Genomic DNA, 21,248 nt, shown 5'->3' with positions numbered 1-21,248 from the left:
GGTAATATTGGTTTGAACAGATAACACCAAAAGCTATTTTGTGCTAAAATATTATGTTTGATTCATAAAATTTATTTAATCTAATAATAATTTATGAATAAGATTTATTCATAAAATGACACAAGAGAAATTTTGTAGTATTTGAGAACAGCGCAAAAAATTATTCTAATACTTATTTTTAGTTAAATTTCAACGAATCTGTATAATTTTGAAAGTTTTGACTGAAGATACTTACGAACACATTTCGGTAACGGTCCTGACCAATTTCCACTAAGTTCGCATTCGATTCCTGGTGGTCCTACTAGTTTGTATCCCCAAGCACAGCTAAATACAGCCGTACCCCCATAATTATTGTCGTGTTCTTCAACTTGCAGATGCGGTTCCAGACTTTCAGGTGTATCCAATGGTGGACATTTAACTGGCTCACATTTTGGAACAGGTGCAGACCACTTTCCTATAAAATTCAAATTATTAGAATAGAATAGAATTTATTTGGTCCACATACAAAATAGAGTTGTTTTTGACAAGTCAAAAGGAGTAGGGAATATTATTAAATACATACATTATAAAATTTAAGTGAATAGTTACATAAATTGTGAACTTAAATATTAGAGCAAACAGATACCTATTCAATATTAACAATTTAACAAAGACAAACACAATAAATAAAAACATAAAAACATGAAATATCGTCATAGTAGGCAAATACTCTGATAAACTAGCACTATTTTGTAAAAGCTGAACTTAGGTACTCTGTCTTTGAATACAAACAATAGCACATTCCTAATAGCAAAGAATATAGACGCATATATGCGTCTATATTCTTTGGTAATAGTGAAAACAATGATAAAATCCCTGTTATTAATGACTCATTACAGCGATCTATGGAAAAATTGTAGGAATCTGTTGAATTTATGTCCGAAAAATTTGATCAACTAATTTCTGAAAATCGAAGTTTCCTGGCTGCAATAAAAGCATTAAAAAATGAAAATATGCAGCTAAAATCCAAAGTCAAAATACTTGAAGAAAAAATAAATGATATCTCATGCCATATTGAATTTATGGGTACACAATTAAAGGAAGAGGTTAGTGCTGATTCTGTAGTTTTGGAGATTATTGCTAACGATCTGCTACAGTGTAATATTCAAGTAACAGACATTAAAGAATGTACTAGGAAGAACACAAAAAGAGATCCTATTATAGTTGCAAAATTTGCAACCCAAGAAATAAAAAACAAAATAATGAAATGTCAACAAGGTAAAAAGTTAGACTCAGATATGCTCAGCTGTAACAAAAACAATAAAAGCAGAAGATAGCAGAAGTTTGTTTAATATGGTCTACAAAACTAAAAAATAAAAAGGTTATAAATATCTGTGGGTTAGAAATAGGAAGATCTATTTGAGAAAAGAGGATGAAAGTCCTCTTATACGAACAATATGCAACGAAACAATAGTTGGATTACAATAAAATATAAACAATATTCATTCCACTTCCTAAAAAAGCCAACGCTAGAAAATGTGAAGAACATAGATTAATTAGTTTGATGAGCCATGTAATTAAAGTTTTCCTTACTATAATTCACTCGCGCATATACACCAAATTAGAAGAACATCTGGGTGAAGTTCAATTTGGATTCAGAGCAGGACTCGGAACGAGGGAAGCACTTTTTAGTTTGCAAGTTCTAATACAGAGAGCCAGGGATGTCAACTGTGATGTGTATGCATGTTTCATTGATTTCGAGAAGGCATTTGATAAAGTCCCACATGGAAAATTAATTGATATCCTAAAAATATCAGGACTCGATGGTAAGGATATAAGACTGATCTCAAACTTATATCTCCAACAAAAAGCAACAGTACGATTAGAAAATGAACTGTCCGAGATCTTCACAGTCAAAAAAGAAGTTAGACAGGGTTGCATATTGTCACCGGCATTATTTAACATATACTCTTAAAACATCTTAAGAGACTCCTTGGACGAATCAGAAGATTGGATGGCTGTAAATGGCCAACTCATAAACAATATTAGATATTGTTTATGAGCTGGCCATTTGTTGGCCATTGATAAGACAAAATAATGATCATTAGTAAGAATACCAACACAAACGCCCAAATTACAATTAGCGATACACCGTTAGAAACAGTGGAAAAATATGCTATTTGGACTGCAATATTAAGGATACTTGTTATGACAACTACGAAATAAAAGCTCGTATTAAAAAAGCCAGAAGCTTTTTCAACAACCTTAGGATGATTCTCTGCAATTTATCTTTAAGTATCAATATATATATATATACAAGGATTTCCACAGTTTTCACTGTATTCCTTCACTCAACCGTTTTCTCCAATTTTTCCTGTTTAGCCAGTCCCCTTCCTGTAGGTTTCTTCTACTCATTGCTTCGTCCACTTCATCTCTGAAAGATCTTCGGGGTCTGCCTCTCTTTCTTCTTCCTATCGGGATCCACTCTGTTATTCTATTTATCCACCGATTTTGGTCTGCTCTTCTGACATGTCCGTACCAGGTTAACCTCTTCTGTTCGATGTAGTCTATTATGTCGGAGTTCATTCCCATTCTCCTCTTAATCTCCATGTTATTTATTCTATCTCTTCTTGTTACTCTGCAGCTTCTCCTTAGGAATTCCATCTCTGTTGCTCTTATTTTGTTTTTGGTTTTCTTATTTATTGTCCAATTTTCACACCCATAAGTGAGGATACTTCTTGTCATGGTACTATATATTTTTTTCTTTGTTTTCATGCTGATGTTCTTATCCCATAGTACCGAATTCAATTTTCGTATGCAGTCTCTTGTTTGTCCTAGTCTATTTTTTATATCTTCCTCCGTTGTTCCTTTGTTTGATATTAAAACCTAAATACTTATACTTGTCTGTTTCTTTGATTTGTTTACCTTCGCCTATTTCCAGCTGTTTTATTTCTGTATTCTCCGTTGTTAGGTATTCAGTTTTCTTTAGGTTTATTTCCATCCCATTCTTTGTATATTCCTGCTCCAGTTTTCTCATCATAAAACTGAGGTCATCCTCGTCTTGTGCGATCACTATTTGGTCGTCGGCAAAACTTAGCGTATATAGATATTCGTTCCTTACTGGTATACCCATTCTTTCGCACTTTCTTTTCCATGGTTTCAGGGATTTTTCCAGGAATATTTTGAACAGGGTGGGGGATGTGGAGCAACCCTGTAGTAGTCCCTTTGTCGCCTTAAATGGACTGCATATTCTATTGCCCGTTTTGATAGCTACTTCGTTAGTCTTGTAGAGTGCTTTTACCGCGTTTATTAATCTTCGTGGAACTTCGATGTCTTCCATTGCTTCCCATAGCTTGGTTCTAGGTATTGAGTCATATGCCTTCTTAAGATCAACAAAAGCCAGATGGACGGATCTATTTTTGGCGATTCTTTTTTCTATTAGTTGTTATATTAGTTGGTATATAGTATTCTTGCCATTTGTTTTCTTTGATTTGACCGATCTTAATTTTCTCTGTCTTATTTCTTTGGAGCGAGTTTAAGATGCTTTAAGACACGTGGGTAACTCCAACCTGGCGCGTCCAAGCCGCGGGGGTGGACATCTATCACTTCAGTAGGCCGGAGTGAATAGATGACTAAGTTCTGGTTGGACCCAGTTCTGTGGGGTATAACACGGACCCCTGCCTAGGGATACAGGTGAAGACCACAACGGTAGGCACGGCGGAGAAGAAGATCTTCGGTACGGCGTGGATGGCGGAAGTGACATCCCTGGATTTTAGGGATTGTATAAAATCAATAGTAGCGGCTGATCCAAAGTGGACGGCTACGAACAGCGTCTGACCTAGAGTGGGCGGCTGAATACTAGGTCCTCCAAAAGGGGGTCCTGGCGTCAGGCGTTAGCAACCTGGCACATAGAAAAAACCTCAAGGGCTGAAAAACAAAGGGCAAAATGTAAAAAATAAAAGTATCAATATACGCGTAAGAATTCTTAGCTTAATTACTATTTAACAAATTTTGTTTTTTTGTTACTTGGTGAAAAATTCTTCTAATAATTAAATTTTATCTGACTCATTTATATTGACAATTCAGACATACATTATACATGTTAAAGTAGACGACTAAAACAAAACATAAGCAAAGAGCAATCAATCATGTCAGTGGTGCCCTTTTTGTGTAAACCAGAAGTGTTAGAAGTTTTTCACATAGTTCTCAGTTCTCTTGGTAGCCTTTGACACATGTATGCCACATCTCTACATCTCTAAATTCAGGATCTTCGTAATAGTGACTTGAATGGACAATAACACGCACATGTACTTTTGAAAGACTTGTTAACTAGTAAGTAGTATTTAGTAGTATTAATTTTGTTTTTATGATTTTTATTTGTATAAAAGTTTTATTCTTTTTGATATATGTAATTTGATGTACCCAATTATTATTTAAATGGAAATAAGCCACAATTAAAGGTTAAAGTACTTTTATTGACGTTTCAATTTCCACTTCGGAAATCATTCTCAAAATACAAACATTATTAAATTTACTAATGTTTGTATTTTGGGAACGATTTACGAAGTGGAAATTGAAACATCAATAAACGTACTTTAACTCTAATTGTGGCTTATTCCCATTTATCCCAAGAAACTAGCTTTAAAACAAAATGTAATTTGATTTTATAAATTATGTGAAATCAACGGGCAATTTTAACTAGGTATTGGTGTATGTCTAGCTACACGTCCTAAAAATGCAACACCTTGCATTTTTAATTATATCCAATAAGTATATTCTAACACAAGTCAAATTATCACTGATTGCCATAATCATTAGATTTACCTGAGGCTTGGCAAGTTAAGTTGGCTTCCCCAGTAACAACAAATCCTACTGGACATTGGAAAATAGCTTTGTGTCCCAATCTAGTACCTTCTACTCTCACACTAAGATGCATCCTCGATACGGAAATAGGTTCACAGTGAACAGCTAAAATGAAAAGGAAAAGTATATATATATATATATATATATATATATATATATATATATATATATATATATATATATATATATATAAAACATATATCAAATAAGTAAAAGCATGAAAACTCTTTCGAGTAGGGACATACCGTTCCCGGACAGTTAAATCTATTTTCATCGACATGTCGGTTAATTTAATAGTTTTAAGTATGTCATTTTCAATTTAAATCCATCCACTGCTTGGTGATGAGGTTATTAGTGCAAGTACTTCAAAGTTCATTGAAGATGAACTGTCCGAAAACATTCGTTCTGGACGAAAATCAACTATTGTAATCCATTTGGGTTTTTGATTGAAATTTTTAATTAAATTTTATGCTAATTACAAAAGAAGTTTTTACTTCTAAGTTAAAGTTTTTTAAACAAGAAAAACTATTGCATACCTGCTACGACAAGGGTTATACTATTCGTAATTCCTCGAGGAGTTGCGCAAGTGAATGTTCCAGAATCTTGTGGTTTTGCGTAATATATTGAGAGTCTATATTTCCAGTCTCGTTCTTCTGACGCAATTGCCCAACCTGAAATAAAAAAAAATGTCTAATAGGTTCCATGTAGTTAAAAAAAACTTTTATTTATTGTACCAGAGTTTTTAACTCTGAATTCCACCAACATGCATTGATTTTGTTAAAATTTTAACAGTAAGTAGGGAATACCTCAAAAATCAAAATCTATTTTATGCCTATGTTAAAATAAAATAGGGTCGATTTATGGGACTTTTATTGATGCAGTTCGACAGAATTTCAGACTTGTTCCTATACCTGACAAGCTTTAATATTGGACAGTGAACATCGTATTATATTGAATATGAAAAGTTCTAATTTTTGTTGTTTACCTGTTAAATACTGCCCTAGAGGTGAAGTCCAAGTCCAGTCAGGAGAACCCAATCTTCGTGAAAATATGCATTCGAAATGTAAGGTTGAGCCCGGAAAAACAGCAAGTTCTCCACCAGGCTCTGCAGAAGCTGATCCGGATGGTATTCGAATAAGTATCGAGGGAGGTGCATCTTCTACAAAATTTTAGAATTGTTTATTGAATATCGTATTAATCTTGTTATATAAATGGAAATTTCTATACGGTAATGGTACAATATCTCAACCATACTTTTTACTCTAAGGCAGCTACTTGAAAAGAATTGGAAATTCAATAGAACTATCCATAATCCCTTCAAAGACTTTCGACAAGCATACGACAGCATAAAAGGGGATCAAATGTGGAATAGAATAGCAGAACGTTTGATTCCAAGAAAATGATCCAGCTCGTTAAAATATGTGTACATGGCTGAAGATCCAGAGTACGGATGGATGGGTAACCAACTCCCAGAATCTTTTCAAGTAAACATTGTCCTAAAACAATGAAATGTACTGTTACCTTTCTTCTTTAATATAATCCCGTAAACATTGGCTTAAAAAATGAAATGACATTGACATTCGTCACCACTATAGAGGAAACTTTCAAACAACTTAAAGATAGAGCTAAAAAAGTTAGTCTAATGGACAATTAAGCCAACACCAAATATGAGTACATTAAATTGTGACAATCACCGCAGATAACGACATCACAGAAGGGATAAAAGGGAGCATTCAGGCAGCAAACAAATGTATGTATAGCCTCTGTAACACTATTAAATCTCAAAAATCAGGATATATAAAACAGTGATTAGACTGGGGTTCATGTATGGGGATAAAACGTGGGCTTTAACAAAAACAATGGAAAGAAAACTCAGATGTTTTAAGAGAAAAATCCTCAGAAGGATTCTGTGACCCTATTACGACCCAAATACTAACTAATACCGAATGAGAACAAACGCAAAGATCAAACAGATAAATAAAGCTAGCGACGTCGTCCAAGAAATTAAATCCCAACGTCTAAAATGTGCTTGCCATATCCACAGGCTTCCTAATAGCCGCCTTGCTAATTTAATACGGGAGGAGGCCCCGATAAGAAGAAGGCCCTTAGAACACCCACGAATATGGTGGAGAGATATTATATGGTCAGATTGAAGATCAATGGATCAATCCATCGAACCAACTATCATGGACGACCGCGTGAGATGGAAGCAAGTTGAGCAGTCAGCCAAGACCTACCCGGGGTTGTAGTTCTATGAGAAAAAGAAAAAGATCAGAGCATAGTATTAAATTGATATAACAATCTTAAAAATAAAAAAATGGAGAAAAAAATCCTGGAACAGGACAAAAAGGGTTGTTGAGCCCGTGATGATGATGATAGTATTAAATTTACTACTATAAATCTGAGAATTTAATTAAAAACTCTTAAGCTGTATTAAAAAAGCCTAGATAGTTTATTTCACCTGTAAAGTTAGTTAAAATAGTTGTTGGTACACAGGATGGTAGTCTGGAAGACCATTGTCCATTTTGGCATTGAGGTGTAGGTGTACCCAATAATTTATATAACCCCAATTCGATGCATCTGGTATGTAATTTAGCGCCATGGGGAAAAGTCCACCCTGGATTCTAAAATATAAATGTAAAGGTAATAATTTGTAAAAAAGTAAAAAAAAAAACAGAAAAGAAGAACAGAAACAGAAAAAACAGTGATTTGTTAAGACTTTAACAATTCCTAAAAATAAGGAAACTGGAAGGTACACTGACATGCATGTATTATAAATCGTGGTATGATAATATTACTTTATAGCTCAATAAACTAATTAAACTTAAAGAAATCATGAAAATACTACAAATTACATTATCTCAGAAAATGTGTACTTACAAGGATGGATACGTTTCTAAACGTGACTAATAAGTGAGGGTTTATATATTCAAGTTTGCAATTTCGAAATAACGGTTGAAACCTTCCATTATCTATAAAAAAACATATTTTAATTAAAGACAAATTAAAATTTGTTTAAAACGAAAATGAAATAATATCTATTACAGTCTCTGAATGAATGTAATAATATCTCTCTATAACGAACACGGTTATTACGAGGTTTCGCTTATAACGAGGTACATTAGATGTCCCGTGAAATTTCTATTGAACTATAATCCTCTATAGCGAGGTAAATTTGGTTATAACGAGATAAAATAAGATTGAAAAACGTGTTTTTTACGTTTTGGCTCGGCCGTAGCTATAAATAAATACCCTTTTTAACTGCGCCGCCTGCAATAAAATTCTTACAGTTTATGATTCTTAGTTGGAAATTTACAATTTATGATTCAAGTGTCATTGTAGGAGGTTGACCAATCACACCTAATAAGGTCCTAATAGACAAGATGTGGAAAGTGTTTTAAAGGTTGTCAGAAACTTTATACAAAAAAAACGCAAATGAAGAAGCATAAAACTGTTTCACATCTTTAGAAAATATGATAGATAGAATACGGGACAATTTAAAGCAGTCAAAAATGACAAACTTCTTCCAATTGCAGACGCAATAGTTTATGTTATTCTTGAAAATACGCTTTATGCAGACTTACAGAATACAGATTTTTGTTTTAACGTATATCATTGACAATAAAAGTAAACAACTCTTTTTTGTTTTAATGTATTTCATTGACAAGTTTTTTTCAAAAACGGCATTCAAACAATATTTATTAGCATCTTATATTGATCCGAATGGCTTCACTATAGAAAGTTTAGAATGTTTTAGAAAACTACATATTCATATGTATGCACAGTATTATTGTTGTTGGATATAACGAGATCCGCTTATAACGAGGTAATTAGTCTGCCATTTCAGTTCTCGTTATAGAGGGAGCCTACTGTATATATTTACACAGTTCTACCATGATACGTTTGGTTAAAAAAATCAACGTTTACAAAACCTTCAAGTTATTCTGTCATAGTTTTGCAAAGTTTACATGAGTACTTGAACGGAAATCAAAATTTTAAATTTATACGGAAGTCTAATATTTGAAAACATCTTAATCCGGGAGACTACGTAATATGGCAGTATTTGGAAACAGAACACTTGGTAGTCTTTGATATCGTTTTAATTTTTATTGGTTTTCGTCTACTCTTGTTTATCCATCATCAGCCCGTTTCAAGTCCACTGCAGGACATCAGCCTATTCTGTTTGTATACAAAGTGTATGGTCTTAGTAGTATGGATCAAATTTTTCGTCATTTTACACGAACCATTTTTTCATCGCGTAAGTGATGCTAGTACTTTTGGACACCATTCGGTTAACTTACGTATTCACCTTTTATCCTTTAAAATGATGTAAGAAAAACACCAGAGATAGAGAGAAAATACAAGGTACAAAGAAAACAAGTCAAAAACATCATAAGATCAAAAAACAAAATACAATGAAGGTAAATTGAAATGTATAGAAGAAAGCTTTACAAATAGAGACATTTATTAATTAATTTATTTATTTATAGAGAAACGTATATCAAGTGGTGAGAAATGAGATAAATGTTTACCAAAGAAAACCTGTATATTACAAAAGCAAAAATAGAAGGGATTTACTGAACTGAAAGAAAATACTGAACAGATGGAAACAAAAAAACATAAAAATAACAAAAGACCAGGCAACGATAACGTATACGGGGAAGTATTGAAAATGCTGTGCGAAACAAACAGTCAATTTCTAGACTCACTCGTCAGACTCTTTAACAATATTTATAACAGCGGGGAGTTTCCTGTTGACTGGCTAGAGTCAACTTTTGTTGCCATACCGAAAAAACCAAAAGCAAAGTCTTGTGATCAACATCGGATGATAAGTCTAATTAACCGCATTTTGAAGGCATACACCAAGGTTAGTTACAACAGAATAAGCAAAAAATGCGAGGATAACATTGGAGATTCGCAGTTTGGGTTTCGGAATTCTCTTGGGACAAGAGAAGCACTTTTTAGTCTACAGGTACTCATCCAGCGCTGCAGAGATATGAACAAAGACGTGTACATATGCTTTATAGACTACGCAAAAGCATTCGATAACGTAAAGCACGAAAAGCTAATTGAAGTTCTCCATAAGATCGGAGTCGACTACAGAGACATTCGAACAATAGCGAGTCTCTATTGGGGTCAATCAGCTAAAGTGAAAGTAGGATCTACATTGACCAATAAAATTGAGATCAAGAAAGGGGTACGACAGGGCTGTATCTTGTCTCCTATTATCTTTAATATATACTCAGAAGAAGTATATAAGACAGCGCTGGAGGAAAGCACAGAAGGCATAAAGATAAATGGAGAAATAATTAATAACATCAGGTATGCTGATGACACTGTGATTCTAGCAAGTATCATGGAGGAACTGAGTTGCCTAATGAGTAAGATACAAAAAACAAGTGCGCAATACGGACTCAGACTAAATATCACAAAAACCAAATGGATGTTAGTAAGCAAAACCCAACAACCACCACAGCAACTGATTAAACAATGAAAGAATTGAACACGTGGATTCGAACATCTACTTGGGAACAACAGTTAACTCAAATTGGGATCAAGCGAAGGAAATACGTATAAGAGTAGAAAAGGCAAGAGCATCGGTCACTAGCATGAAGCAAATTTTCACCTCTAAAAGCCCCACCCTACCTCTCAAAATTCGACTTCTGAAATGTTATGTATTCCCGGTTTTGTTATATGGAATGGAGGCGTGGACAATGACCGCAACATTAATGACAAAAGTAGAGGCCTTCGAAATGTGGGCTTACCGACGTATATTACGTATATCCTGGACTGAGCACGTGACCAACGAAGAGGTACTACGCCGGATAGGTAAAGAGAGAGAGGTAGGAATAAGTATAAAGAAAAGAAAGTTGGAATACTTGGGTCACGTTATGAGACATAATAAATATCCAGGGTCCAGGGAGGAGAAGACACTCGTGGCTCCAAAACTTGCGGCAATGGTTCGGATTGTCATCTGCTGAACTATTCAGATCTGCCGTAAACAAAGTCAGAATAGCCATGTTGATTGCCAACGTTCGGAACGGACAAGGCACATGAAGAAGAAGAAGAAGATGGAAACAGTATAGAACATAGACTGGGATTAGATTATTTGAACCAAAACCATTTGGCTAAACTGTGCCTAAATAAAATGTTATTTTATTTAATACTAGCTGTCCAATATCAAATCTTCATAATTCATATCCGAAATTGGACAGTATAATTTTATCACCCAGTAGACCGAATGAATCTATTTGTTATTAAATACACACACGTAGTTAATTAGGTTAAGACCCACTGGGATGGATAGCACCTGTAGTAATTCAGGCGAAAATGTTCATACAGGAATTATGGGAGCAAAAGACCAGTTGGGATAAAGAATTAACTAGCAACCAACAAAGCAGGTGGAATACATACCAGGCGCAATTAGTAAATCTGGAGAAAATAACATTGCCCAGGTGGAACAACTTAAGCAAGATAAACAGAGTAGAACTGCATGGATTTGCAGATGCGTCTATGAAAGGATATGGAGCGGTAATCTACTCAAGGGTATTAGGCCCAGAAATTAAAACGAATCTAATGATAGCAAAATCGAAAGTCGCACCATTGAAAGGGAAAACGACGGTACCGAGGCTCGAGCTGTGTGCCGCGGTACTACTAGCAAATTTAATGAAGAAAACCCTACAAGCATTGAACAGGGAAAACATTGAGGTATATGCATGGTCGGACTCAACGATAACCCTGGCTTGGATAAGGGGATCATCAAAAAGGTGGAAAATGTTCGTCGCCAACAGAGTAGAGGAAATAAGACGCGTTATAGGACCGAAAAATTGGCATAAGGTAGATACAAAGGAAAATCCAGCGGACATCCTCTCACGTGGAAGTACCGCATCAGAATTATTAGAAGCAGAGCTATGGTGGAAGGGACCAACTTGGCTGACTAGTAACAAAACTTTAACTCAGGAATCAGAAGAAATACCAGAGACAAATGAGGAGGAAGTCAAAACGAAAATAACGGTGCACACGACAACGATAAAGGAGGACATATGCGAGAGATTCTCAAATTTAGAAAGAATGAGAAGAGTACTTTCATATTGTAGGAGATTTGCAGACAAATGCAGAAAAAAGAAGGACAATGGACAAAGTCAGCTTACAGTCCAAGAATTAGAGGAAACTCTATTAAAGGTGATAAAGCACACACAGCACGCCTACTTCAAACCAGAAATAAATAAGCTGGAGAAGAAACAGCAATTAGACAAGAAAAATAAATTAGCGTCATTGGTACCATTCCTGGATAGACAAGGAATTCTAAGAGTCACCGGAAGACTGAGACACACGAATCTAAAGTACGGAGAAAAACATCCGATAATTTTGCCAAAGGATAGTGCATTAACAAAGTTACTTATAACAGATAGTCACGCAAGAAATCTACATAGCGGATTACAACAAACACTACAGTACATAAAAAGGAAATACTGGATAATCAACGGCAGAAGAACCGTGAAAGATTATCTAGCAAAATGTTTAAGGTGCAGGAGGTATAAAAGCCAAGCAGCACAACAATTAATGGGAGATCTACCGAAAGACAGAGTGAACCCGAGTCATCCCTTTACTAACACAGGGATAGATTATGCCGGGCCAATAAAAATAAGTACCACGAGAGGCAGAGGACAGAGGAGCTATAAGGGCTACATCTCAGTATTTGTGTGTCTGTCAACGAAGGCAGTACACCTTGAGGTAGTAAGCGATATGTCTACGGATGCTTTCATCGCAGCGTTCAAGAGATTTACGGCACGCAGAGGACAGTGCAACAACGTATACAGCGATAACGGAACCACATTCGTAGGAACAGCAAATTTGTTGAAAAAAGAAAATCAAAAAATAGATGACGAGATAAAACAAGGATTACGGACACTAGGTACCCAGTGGCATGTCATACCTGCATATGCACCACATTTCGGAGGATTATGGGAGAGCGCAGTGCGAATAATGAAATATCACTTGAAAAGAATCATCGGGGAAACAGTTCTAACATATGAAGAATTGAGTACGGTGCTGGCACAAATAGAAGCATGTATGAACTCGAGACCATTATGTGGGTCATCAGAAGACCCTGAAGGGAAAATGGCCCTGACACCAGCTCACTTCCTTATAGGGAGAGAAATTATATCACCAAATCGGGAAGAAGAGCTTACGACTTATTTGAAGATGCCGACGAGGTGGAGATTAGTGGAGAAAATAAAAAGAGACTTCTGGAAAATTTGGAAACAGGAATACCTGCACCAATTACAACAGAGAAATAGATGGCATAAGGCGCACCCTAACATAAAAGAAGAAGAAATAGTTATAATTAAAGAAGAGGATACACCTCCAGGCAGATGGCCATTAGCGAGGGTAACAGAAACACACCCTGGAGCGGAGGGATTAACCAGAGTAGTAACAGTGAGAAAGGCAAACGGGAAACTGACTAAAAGACCCATACATAAGCTAATACGACTGGAAGAAGAGAAACAGGAAAAGCCGAAAAAGGCAGCAGCACTAAGATGGAAGAAAATACTAGTAGCTATAATGTTTTTAACGATGTTAAAACCCATAAAGGCAGAACCGTATAAAATATATAATCCGGTACCAGGATTTTTCACAGAAGACCTTGGAGAGGTCGTCATAGACCGGGGAACATTTCGAATAAAGGTGTTACTCGAAAAAGGAAGAATTCGAACAGAGCACCAACTAATAGGAAATATGATACAAGGCGTACGAGAACTGTGTCATGAGATAAAAATCGTGAATTGTAAGGATATAATAGAGAAGTTAGAGGAAGGACAAAGAAAGGCGGAGTCAGTAAGCGAGGGGTTGACAGTAGAAATAAAAGGAAGGGAAAGAAGAGGAATATTAGGAACAATATTAACCTCAGTATTTGGAGTCAATGACGAAGCCTACAGTAACATTGAAGCATTAGATAATAACCAAAAGGAGCTAATAAAGGGATCACAGCACCAGGCGAAGATAATGTTAGAAACAATAACATCAATCAATCACACAGAGAACAGGATAAACGAGCAAATGAACAAGTTTAACAAAGCACTAATCACAGGTCTACAAGAAATATCTAAAGGACTTAACGAAGTAGAAGACAAAGCACAAAAACTAGAAACCGAATATAGCACGTTACGAATACAAACGATAGCATTACAAGTTATGGACTTCATAAACGAATATACTCAATTTTACGAGGGAATATTAAACCTTCACTATAACCACGGACACTTCATTGATATAGTGAAACCGGGTGAAATAACCAAATTAATAGGGAAAGCAGGGCAGATACTGCCTCAAGGGGTTGAAATACGACGACAACCCATTATAGAAACAGAAGTCAGTCATGACGACAGATATATAACAGTCATCGGCTACTTCATAGTGACAGGGAAAAATAAGTACAGCATGCTCAAAGTCACGGCCATACCACTTAACGTTGAGGGGTCGGTGTTGCGCACATTTGTCGCCCCAAGGAATCTACTGGTCGTAGATTATAACACACTGCACTACTTCGAATTGACCACGGAAGATAGAGAAAGGTGCTTACTGTTGACAAAGGCGCAGATAGCGTGCTCACCAACGGCTATAAGAAACATGGATACCCAACCAAACTGCATACTAGAAGAAATTTATGAGCGATCTAAGAATAGCACATGTCCAGTGGTAGCCAGGACAATACAGACAGCTCAATGGAGTAAGATGGGTACTCCCAACCTCTGGCTAGTTATCACGCCAGTCACGATACACATATCCATTATTTGCGATGGAAATCGGAGCGAAAGAGTACTGGAACGAGTCACATTCCTGAAGCTTTCACCCAAATGTATCGCCCAAACGAAAAATATTACATTACTCCCCACTAGCAGTGGGGTGGACAGAGCAGTGACGAGTTACCTGAAGTCGCCAATCACTCCCGTGGCCCAACTGGTGGCGAGGACACCCCGCAAGTTTAACACGCCTCTAAACACCTACCTTGACATACCAGGAGGAGAGCTACGTCATGTGTTACTTGAGGAGGAGAGTCTGGAACAAGAAATGACGCATACGCAGTGGCGATCGATTCACGAATCTAATTGGCATTATTTTGTGGCCACCGGGATCATTACTATAATGGTAATAATTGGGATACTCACGTTATGGAAGTACCGTCCTGTTGCACGACTATGTCGTTCAGGGAATCTACAAACTCAGACTAACGAACAGGAAGTACCTGTATTAGTTAGTAATCGGCACAACAATGTACGGTCGACTTCCCAAGTTGACATCCCACCTTCCACATTTTCATCCAATTGCCCTAATTTTAATCTAGAGATAGAGTCGGACATTGATAGCTAGGGTACGGTTGGAAGATTTTGATTATTCTTAAACTATTTATAATTTATCATGTTTGAATTTTACTATGTTATGTAATACTTATATGTAAACTTTGAGTATTGACACTTGGGCCAGATTGCCCGATTCCGCAGTATGTCCAATATCAAATCTTCATAATTCATATCCGAAATTGGACAGTATAATTTTATCACCTAGTAGACCGAATGAATCTATTTGTTATTAAATACACACACGTAGTTAATTAGGTTACATACACATTTGGTCAATTATAAATAATAATTTGGACATCAGTCAAAAGTACTGACAAAGTTAAACAATTTACATAAATTAAATACACATATCACGCTAGGTACGCGAAAAATATTGACCCAAATAGAATTTATATAAAACTAATATCTCTTGACTAGAGAAGCATTCAATCAATATTCACTCAACGAACATATAGTCTTCAACGATCAACTTCATCAGTCTCTACTCAAAGGAATCCCGGGTCTACACCCATAGTGTACGTCTCAACAATAAACTCTGCTACTATTATTTGGTGTTTCCATTACAACAGAACGAACATCTTCACTGAGCCAACGAAGGGAAATTGTTCACTAGCTCTCCTGGCGAACTTCGTACCGCCTTAGAATTAAATAATGTAAAAAATTACAGAAAATAAAACAAAAAAAAAACAATCACACATATTAAACATAAAAAAAGTTGAAATTTGATGCTTTCTGATAAAAATATTTTTATGTTAAATAAATATACAACGATGACGGATTTAAGACACGCGAATAATTTGCCATGCGCGAAACATGGAAACTCTCAGTTAATTCTGCAAACTTTCAACGGTTGGCTTTGTGATTCGTTTATTATCATTGCAGAAGCCAAAAGTACGGGAAATCGTAAACGTTTAAAATCAAACGGTACGTTCGTTGACATCATCAGTTTACGCGGGATCAAGTCTTCCTCTCCTTTACATTTTTCCTTGATGATCGTTGTCGCAATGACATTATTCATTAACCTTTTCACAGTCAGTCTCATTTCATTGCACAGTCGAGATTGTTTAATGTTACGTAGCATAATGACAACTGATCTTACTTTTAATTGTAAATTGTTAGGTGGGAGTCCAGGTAATTCCAATGAATTCAAAAACTCTGTAGTTTAGTTGTCTACGTCATTCTGATTTATAACTGAGTCAACTGATTGGAGTGAAAACAACTTTTTTGAAAGAAAATTCAGAGTAATATATTCAACCGAATATACATATAAAATTTCTTAAAAATCGGTCAAGCCGTTTCAAAGGAGTGTGGGAGCTAACTCTGTGACATTAATATGGCTATTAAAAAGTAGGAGTTAATAAGAGAAGGGTGAAAATTAAGAGCTATCGTATTTCTTAATGGAACATCAAAAAATAATTAAAATAAAAAATTTTGTTAAAAAAAAATGTTTGTGGTGAACCATTTTACCTCTCAGGGATATGAAGAATAGACTACGACCCATTCTCGATGCCTATACGAATATAATATATGAAACATTTCGTAAAAATCGCTTCAGCCATTTCGGAGGAGTATAGTAACTGACTCATCCGTAAGAAATCCCTCCCCAATGATTGGAATATTAGAATACTTTGCACCATACACAAAAAAGAAGATATCTTTGAATGCTCGAACTACAGAGGAATTACGCTTCTAAATGCAGCGTATAAAATATTTTCACCGTACTATGTCACCGTATGGCACCGTATGCAGAACGGATAGTATGAAAATACCAGGCTTGTTTCAGAGGTGGTAAATCGACAATTCATCAGATTGCAACCCTGAAACAAATTTTGGAAAAAACACTGGAAATGGCATTGATACCCATCACATATTTATAGACTACAAAGCACGACTCTGCTAATAGAAGAGAAATGTTCAAAGCAATGAAAGAGCTAGGAATACCAAATCAGTTGGTAAATTTAACAAAACCAACTCTTGAAAAAGTTGAATGTAGAGTAAGAATTCAAGGGGAACTATCTGAACCTTTTAAAACAAATAACGGGCTGCGCCAAGGAGATCCTCTCTCCTGTATACTGTTCAATCTGGCTCTGGAAAAAGTAATACGTATGTCACAAACCACAACAACTGGTTCAATATATAATAAATCAGTGCAAATCCTGGCCTATGCTGATGATAACAATATTGTTGGGTGAACGGAAAACGCTGTATGAGAGGCGTATGTAGCATTAAAAGAATCAGCTACAAAAATGGGTTTAATAATAAACACCAAAAAAAAAAAGAAGTATATGAAAATAAGCACGAAACCACAAATTCTACGACCACTTGTTATAGAAAACTACGTCATCAGAGCAGTAAACGAATTTGTATACCTGGAAGCGCTCCTTAACACTGAAAATAATGCTACCGCTGAGATAAACCGCAGAATTTGCACGGCCAACAAATGCTATTGTGGGCTCAATCTCTTCCTTAAATCCACAATTATATCGAGAAATACAAAAATAAAACTCTACACAACAATAATACGCCCAGTCCTAACATATGGTTCAGAGGCCTGGACTCTAACAAAAAATAATGAAAACATGTTAGGATGTTTCGAAAGAAAAGTACCAAGGCGAATCTATGGAGCAGTGAATGACAATGGAGTGTGGAGAAGACGATACAACTTCGAACTTTATAGAATATACCAGGAACCTGATGTCGTAAAACGTATTAAGATAGAACGTCTGAGGTGGATAGGACATGTAATGCGGATGGAACAAAATGACCTAGCTAGACAAACGCTCCTTGATAGACCCATTGGTCAGAGAAGAAGAGGAAGACCCAGAACAAAATTCCTTAATAACATCGATGAAGACATGAGACATGTGGGAATATGTGCTTGGCGGAGAAAGGCGATGGGTAGGGACGACTTGAGAAAAATTCTTGTGGAGGCTAGGACTCACGCAGAGTTGTAAAGCCAAAATGATAATGATGATATTGATGATGGTAACTGACTCTTTGATACTCATATGGCTATTAAAAAATAGGGGTTGATAGACCCATTGGTCAGAGAAGAAGAGGAAGACCCAGAACAAAATTCCTTAATAACATCGATGAAGACATGAGACATGTGGGAATATGTGCTTGGCGGAGAAAGGCGATGGGTAGGGACGACTTGAGAAAAATTCTTGGGGAGGCTAGGACTCACGCAGAGTTGTAAAGCCAAAATGATGATGATGATATTGATGATGATAACTGACTCTTTGATACTCATATGGCTATTAAAAAATAGGGGTTAGTAAATAAGGAATGAAAATTCAGGTTTGTATGTATTTTTTGTCCCATTATAAAAAAATTAAAAATAAAAAATTTTGCCCAAAAAAATAACAAAAATGTTTGAAGTGAACCCCCCTTACCCCTTAAGGGTATGAAAAATATACTACGACCCATTCTCAGACCTACCGAATATATATGTAAAATTTCATAAAAATCGGTTTGGCTATTTCAGAGAAGAATGGCACCTCTGTAACATTACTATGTCTATTAAAAAAAGGAGTTAGTAATAGAGGAGTGAAAATTAAAGGCTGCATGTATTTTTTAATGGCACATCATAAAAACATAAAAATAAAGAATTTTGTTGAAAAAATAAAAAAAATGTTTGGGTTGAACCACCCTTGCCCCTTAGGGGTATAAAAAATAGATAACAACCTATTTTCAGACCTACAGAATACACATGTCAAGATTTCATAAATATATGTCCAGCCATTTCGGAGGAGTATGGTAACTAACTCTGTGACACTAATATGACTTAATAAAAAAGGAGTTAGACCTACAGAATACACATGTTAAATTTCATAAAAATCAGTCCAGCCGTTTCGTAGAAGGAAGGTTTTACATGGCAACAACATGTAGTGTTCCCAAACGGTCACCACCCATTCAAGATCTAACCGCAACCCACACTGCTTGACTTCGGTATATTCATTGTGGTATGCCTATTGCCCAATCTATCAATATTGACATATTTATTTTGTTAATCCTAGCTTCCTTTGTTAGTCATAATATGTAGTAGTAGTAGTAAACTCGGTTCGCTATTCCCAGTCCGAACTGTCTAGTGAATTTAGTAATTATTTTTTTGCGAAGTTAGTTACTTTTTGACAGACTAAAAGTGGCTGGAAATTACTATACAACCAAGCAAAGGTACTCATAGCCAATATTAATAGTAAACAAACTAAATAGTAAATAAAATAGAACTTTGCGAATTACCGACAATCAATATTTATTTATCTGCACCATATAATAAATAGTTATGTTTAATTATAACAACTAAAGTATATTTTTTAAATATATACTACCCAAAATTTGATGGGTTTGGTATACACTTCCACTATTTAGAATAATTCTTTTTTTTTTTTAAAGAAAGAAGTCTGCAATAGTAGCATACTTGAGCTATTAATACTGAGAAGTAGGAATTGTTGTGTTGTAGGTTTCCGACAATGAATCTGTCAAAATGTGCCCGAGCTAAGCGAATGGAGTTTAGTAGTAGTTATATTGCGATTTAAAATGAGAGAAAAACTGTTCTTGAAGTCTTTTCGTACAATTTTTTTAAAATTATCGTTTACACAAACCTTCTCCTGATAATAATAGACACATAAAAAAATCTAATTTGGTGCAGTTGTTTTGAAGTGATGCCTGTACAAACATTTCGGTGGTTAATTTTTATTAATATAGATTTTATATTTTATTATAGAAATCCTGATGATTAAATTGAGTCCAAACTTTTTTCGCCGAATTTTTTTATTGATTTTGATTAGAAAATATGAGTAAACATTAATTTTATGTAAAATTGGGACTGTATGTGTATATAATGTTGACTGTTGACAGTAATTGCGTTAACAGTCAGTAGAGCATTTCTTGATTTCAGTCTTCTATGTTAACACTGGTTGCTTGAATATAGTCTTTCCTAAATTTAATTAGCTGATGGAGTCTTATCCGTGATCTAAAAAAGCCGCTTAAAGTATAAGGTTATTTTTATCGTATACTATACGAGTATTTTTACCAATTTTCTAAATTAATTTGAACATATTAAATTACCTTGATGTTGGTAGGAGCAAGAGTATATTATCATTATCCTTTATATCGTATACCTCATAATCTCAAACTGCCCTATTATATCATCCCGACAAAGTTCAAGTCTTAGTTTTATTAAGAATGTTAGGGAGATGGTAGTTAGATATCTAAGGGATCCTAAATATTAACCCTACATTTGGAATGTCCTTGGTGAATTTCTGAGGGAATTTAAACACAAACCTTACATTCTGAAAGGATTAGGGAAACAACATGTATTATAATTAAATCAAGATTGTCTCAAACCGTTTATGTTGAATATAAATCATTGTTTTAAGTTGTTATTCGAGTAGAGGTCTAAATATGTAGAATTACTGATATAAATTAAATTCTACTCAAAATTGTACAATTAGTTATTATTTGCAATTTGTTTTCTAATTAATTGCATTTTGTTTCTATAGAGGCAAAAATTAAGCATTTGTAAATAGTCTGCATATTCCTTCCCATTGAACTGTAGTCGTAATGAAGTTTTTTTTATTTTGTTTAAGTTCAGGAATTAACTTTTTCTTTAGTTTAGGAAAAGTGTATTTTTACCACGAAGAAGGTATTGTCACATGTAGGATAAATAAAGGGAAAATCTGAACTTACACAAGGTCATTGAGAATTCAATGCGCATGTATGAGTTTTATAGAACCATTCATATATCTGACAATAATTAATAATTGAAGAGCTTATTGCAACATAATGGTAAGTCACAATGTTACATAATTCTATTTTATGGCATCATGTATACAGTGTGGATATTAAGTCTTATCCCCCCTAGTTAACTCCGTTATTTAAGACAAAGATGAAAAACGCTCGGACCCGTCAATTTTTATTTTAATAGAGGTATTTTATAACATAAAAAAAATTGTCACCCCTTTCGTCCCCTTCACTTGATAGCTACCCCCTCAGATTTTTTAAATAGCAATGGGGGTCGTGCGATAGTTTGTTGGAAAAGGT

At 35.2% G+C, this 21,248-nt stretch overlaps 1 protein-coding gene across 1 annotated transcript in view; it reads right to left on the bottom strand.

Moving 5' to 3' along the window:
• hig (locomotion-related protein hikaru genki) overlaps positions 1 to 21,248 on the bottom strand; it is a 43,732-nt gene that overhangs the window by 8,661 nt on the left and 13,823 nt on the right. Inside the window, exons 3-8 of the mRNA XM_072541019.1 lie at positions 7,723 to 7,814; positions 7,304 to 7,466; positions 5,828 to 6,001; positions 5,379 to 5,513; positions 4,804 to 4,947; positions 236 to 454 (exon numbers count right to left, since the gene is read on the bottom strand). Coding sequence (XP_072397120.1) covers positions 236 to 454; positions 4,804 to 4,947; positions 5,379 to 5,513; positions 5,828 to 6,001; positions 7,304 to 7,466; positions 7,723 to 7,814 — 927 coding nt within the window. The remainder of the gene's footprint in view (positions 1 to 235; positions 455 to 4,803; positions 4,948 to 5,378; positions 5,514 to 5,827; positions 6,002 to 7,303; positions 7,467 to 7,722; positions 7,815 to 21,248) is intronic.

The sequence above is a fragment of the Diabrotica undecimpunctata genome, chromosome 8, assembly GCF_040954645.1.
Source record: "Diabrotica undecimpunctata isolate CICGRU chromosome 8, icDiaUnde3, whole genome shotgun sequence".
Lineage (NCBI taxonomy): Eukaryota > Metazoa > Arthropoda > Insecta > Coleoptera > Chrysomelidae > Diabrotica > Diabrotica undecimpunctata.
This window is presented reverse-complemented; position numbering and strand designations above follow the sequence as displayed.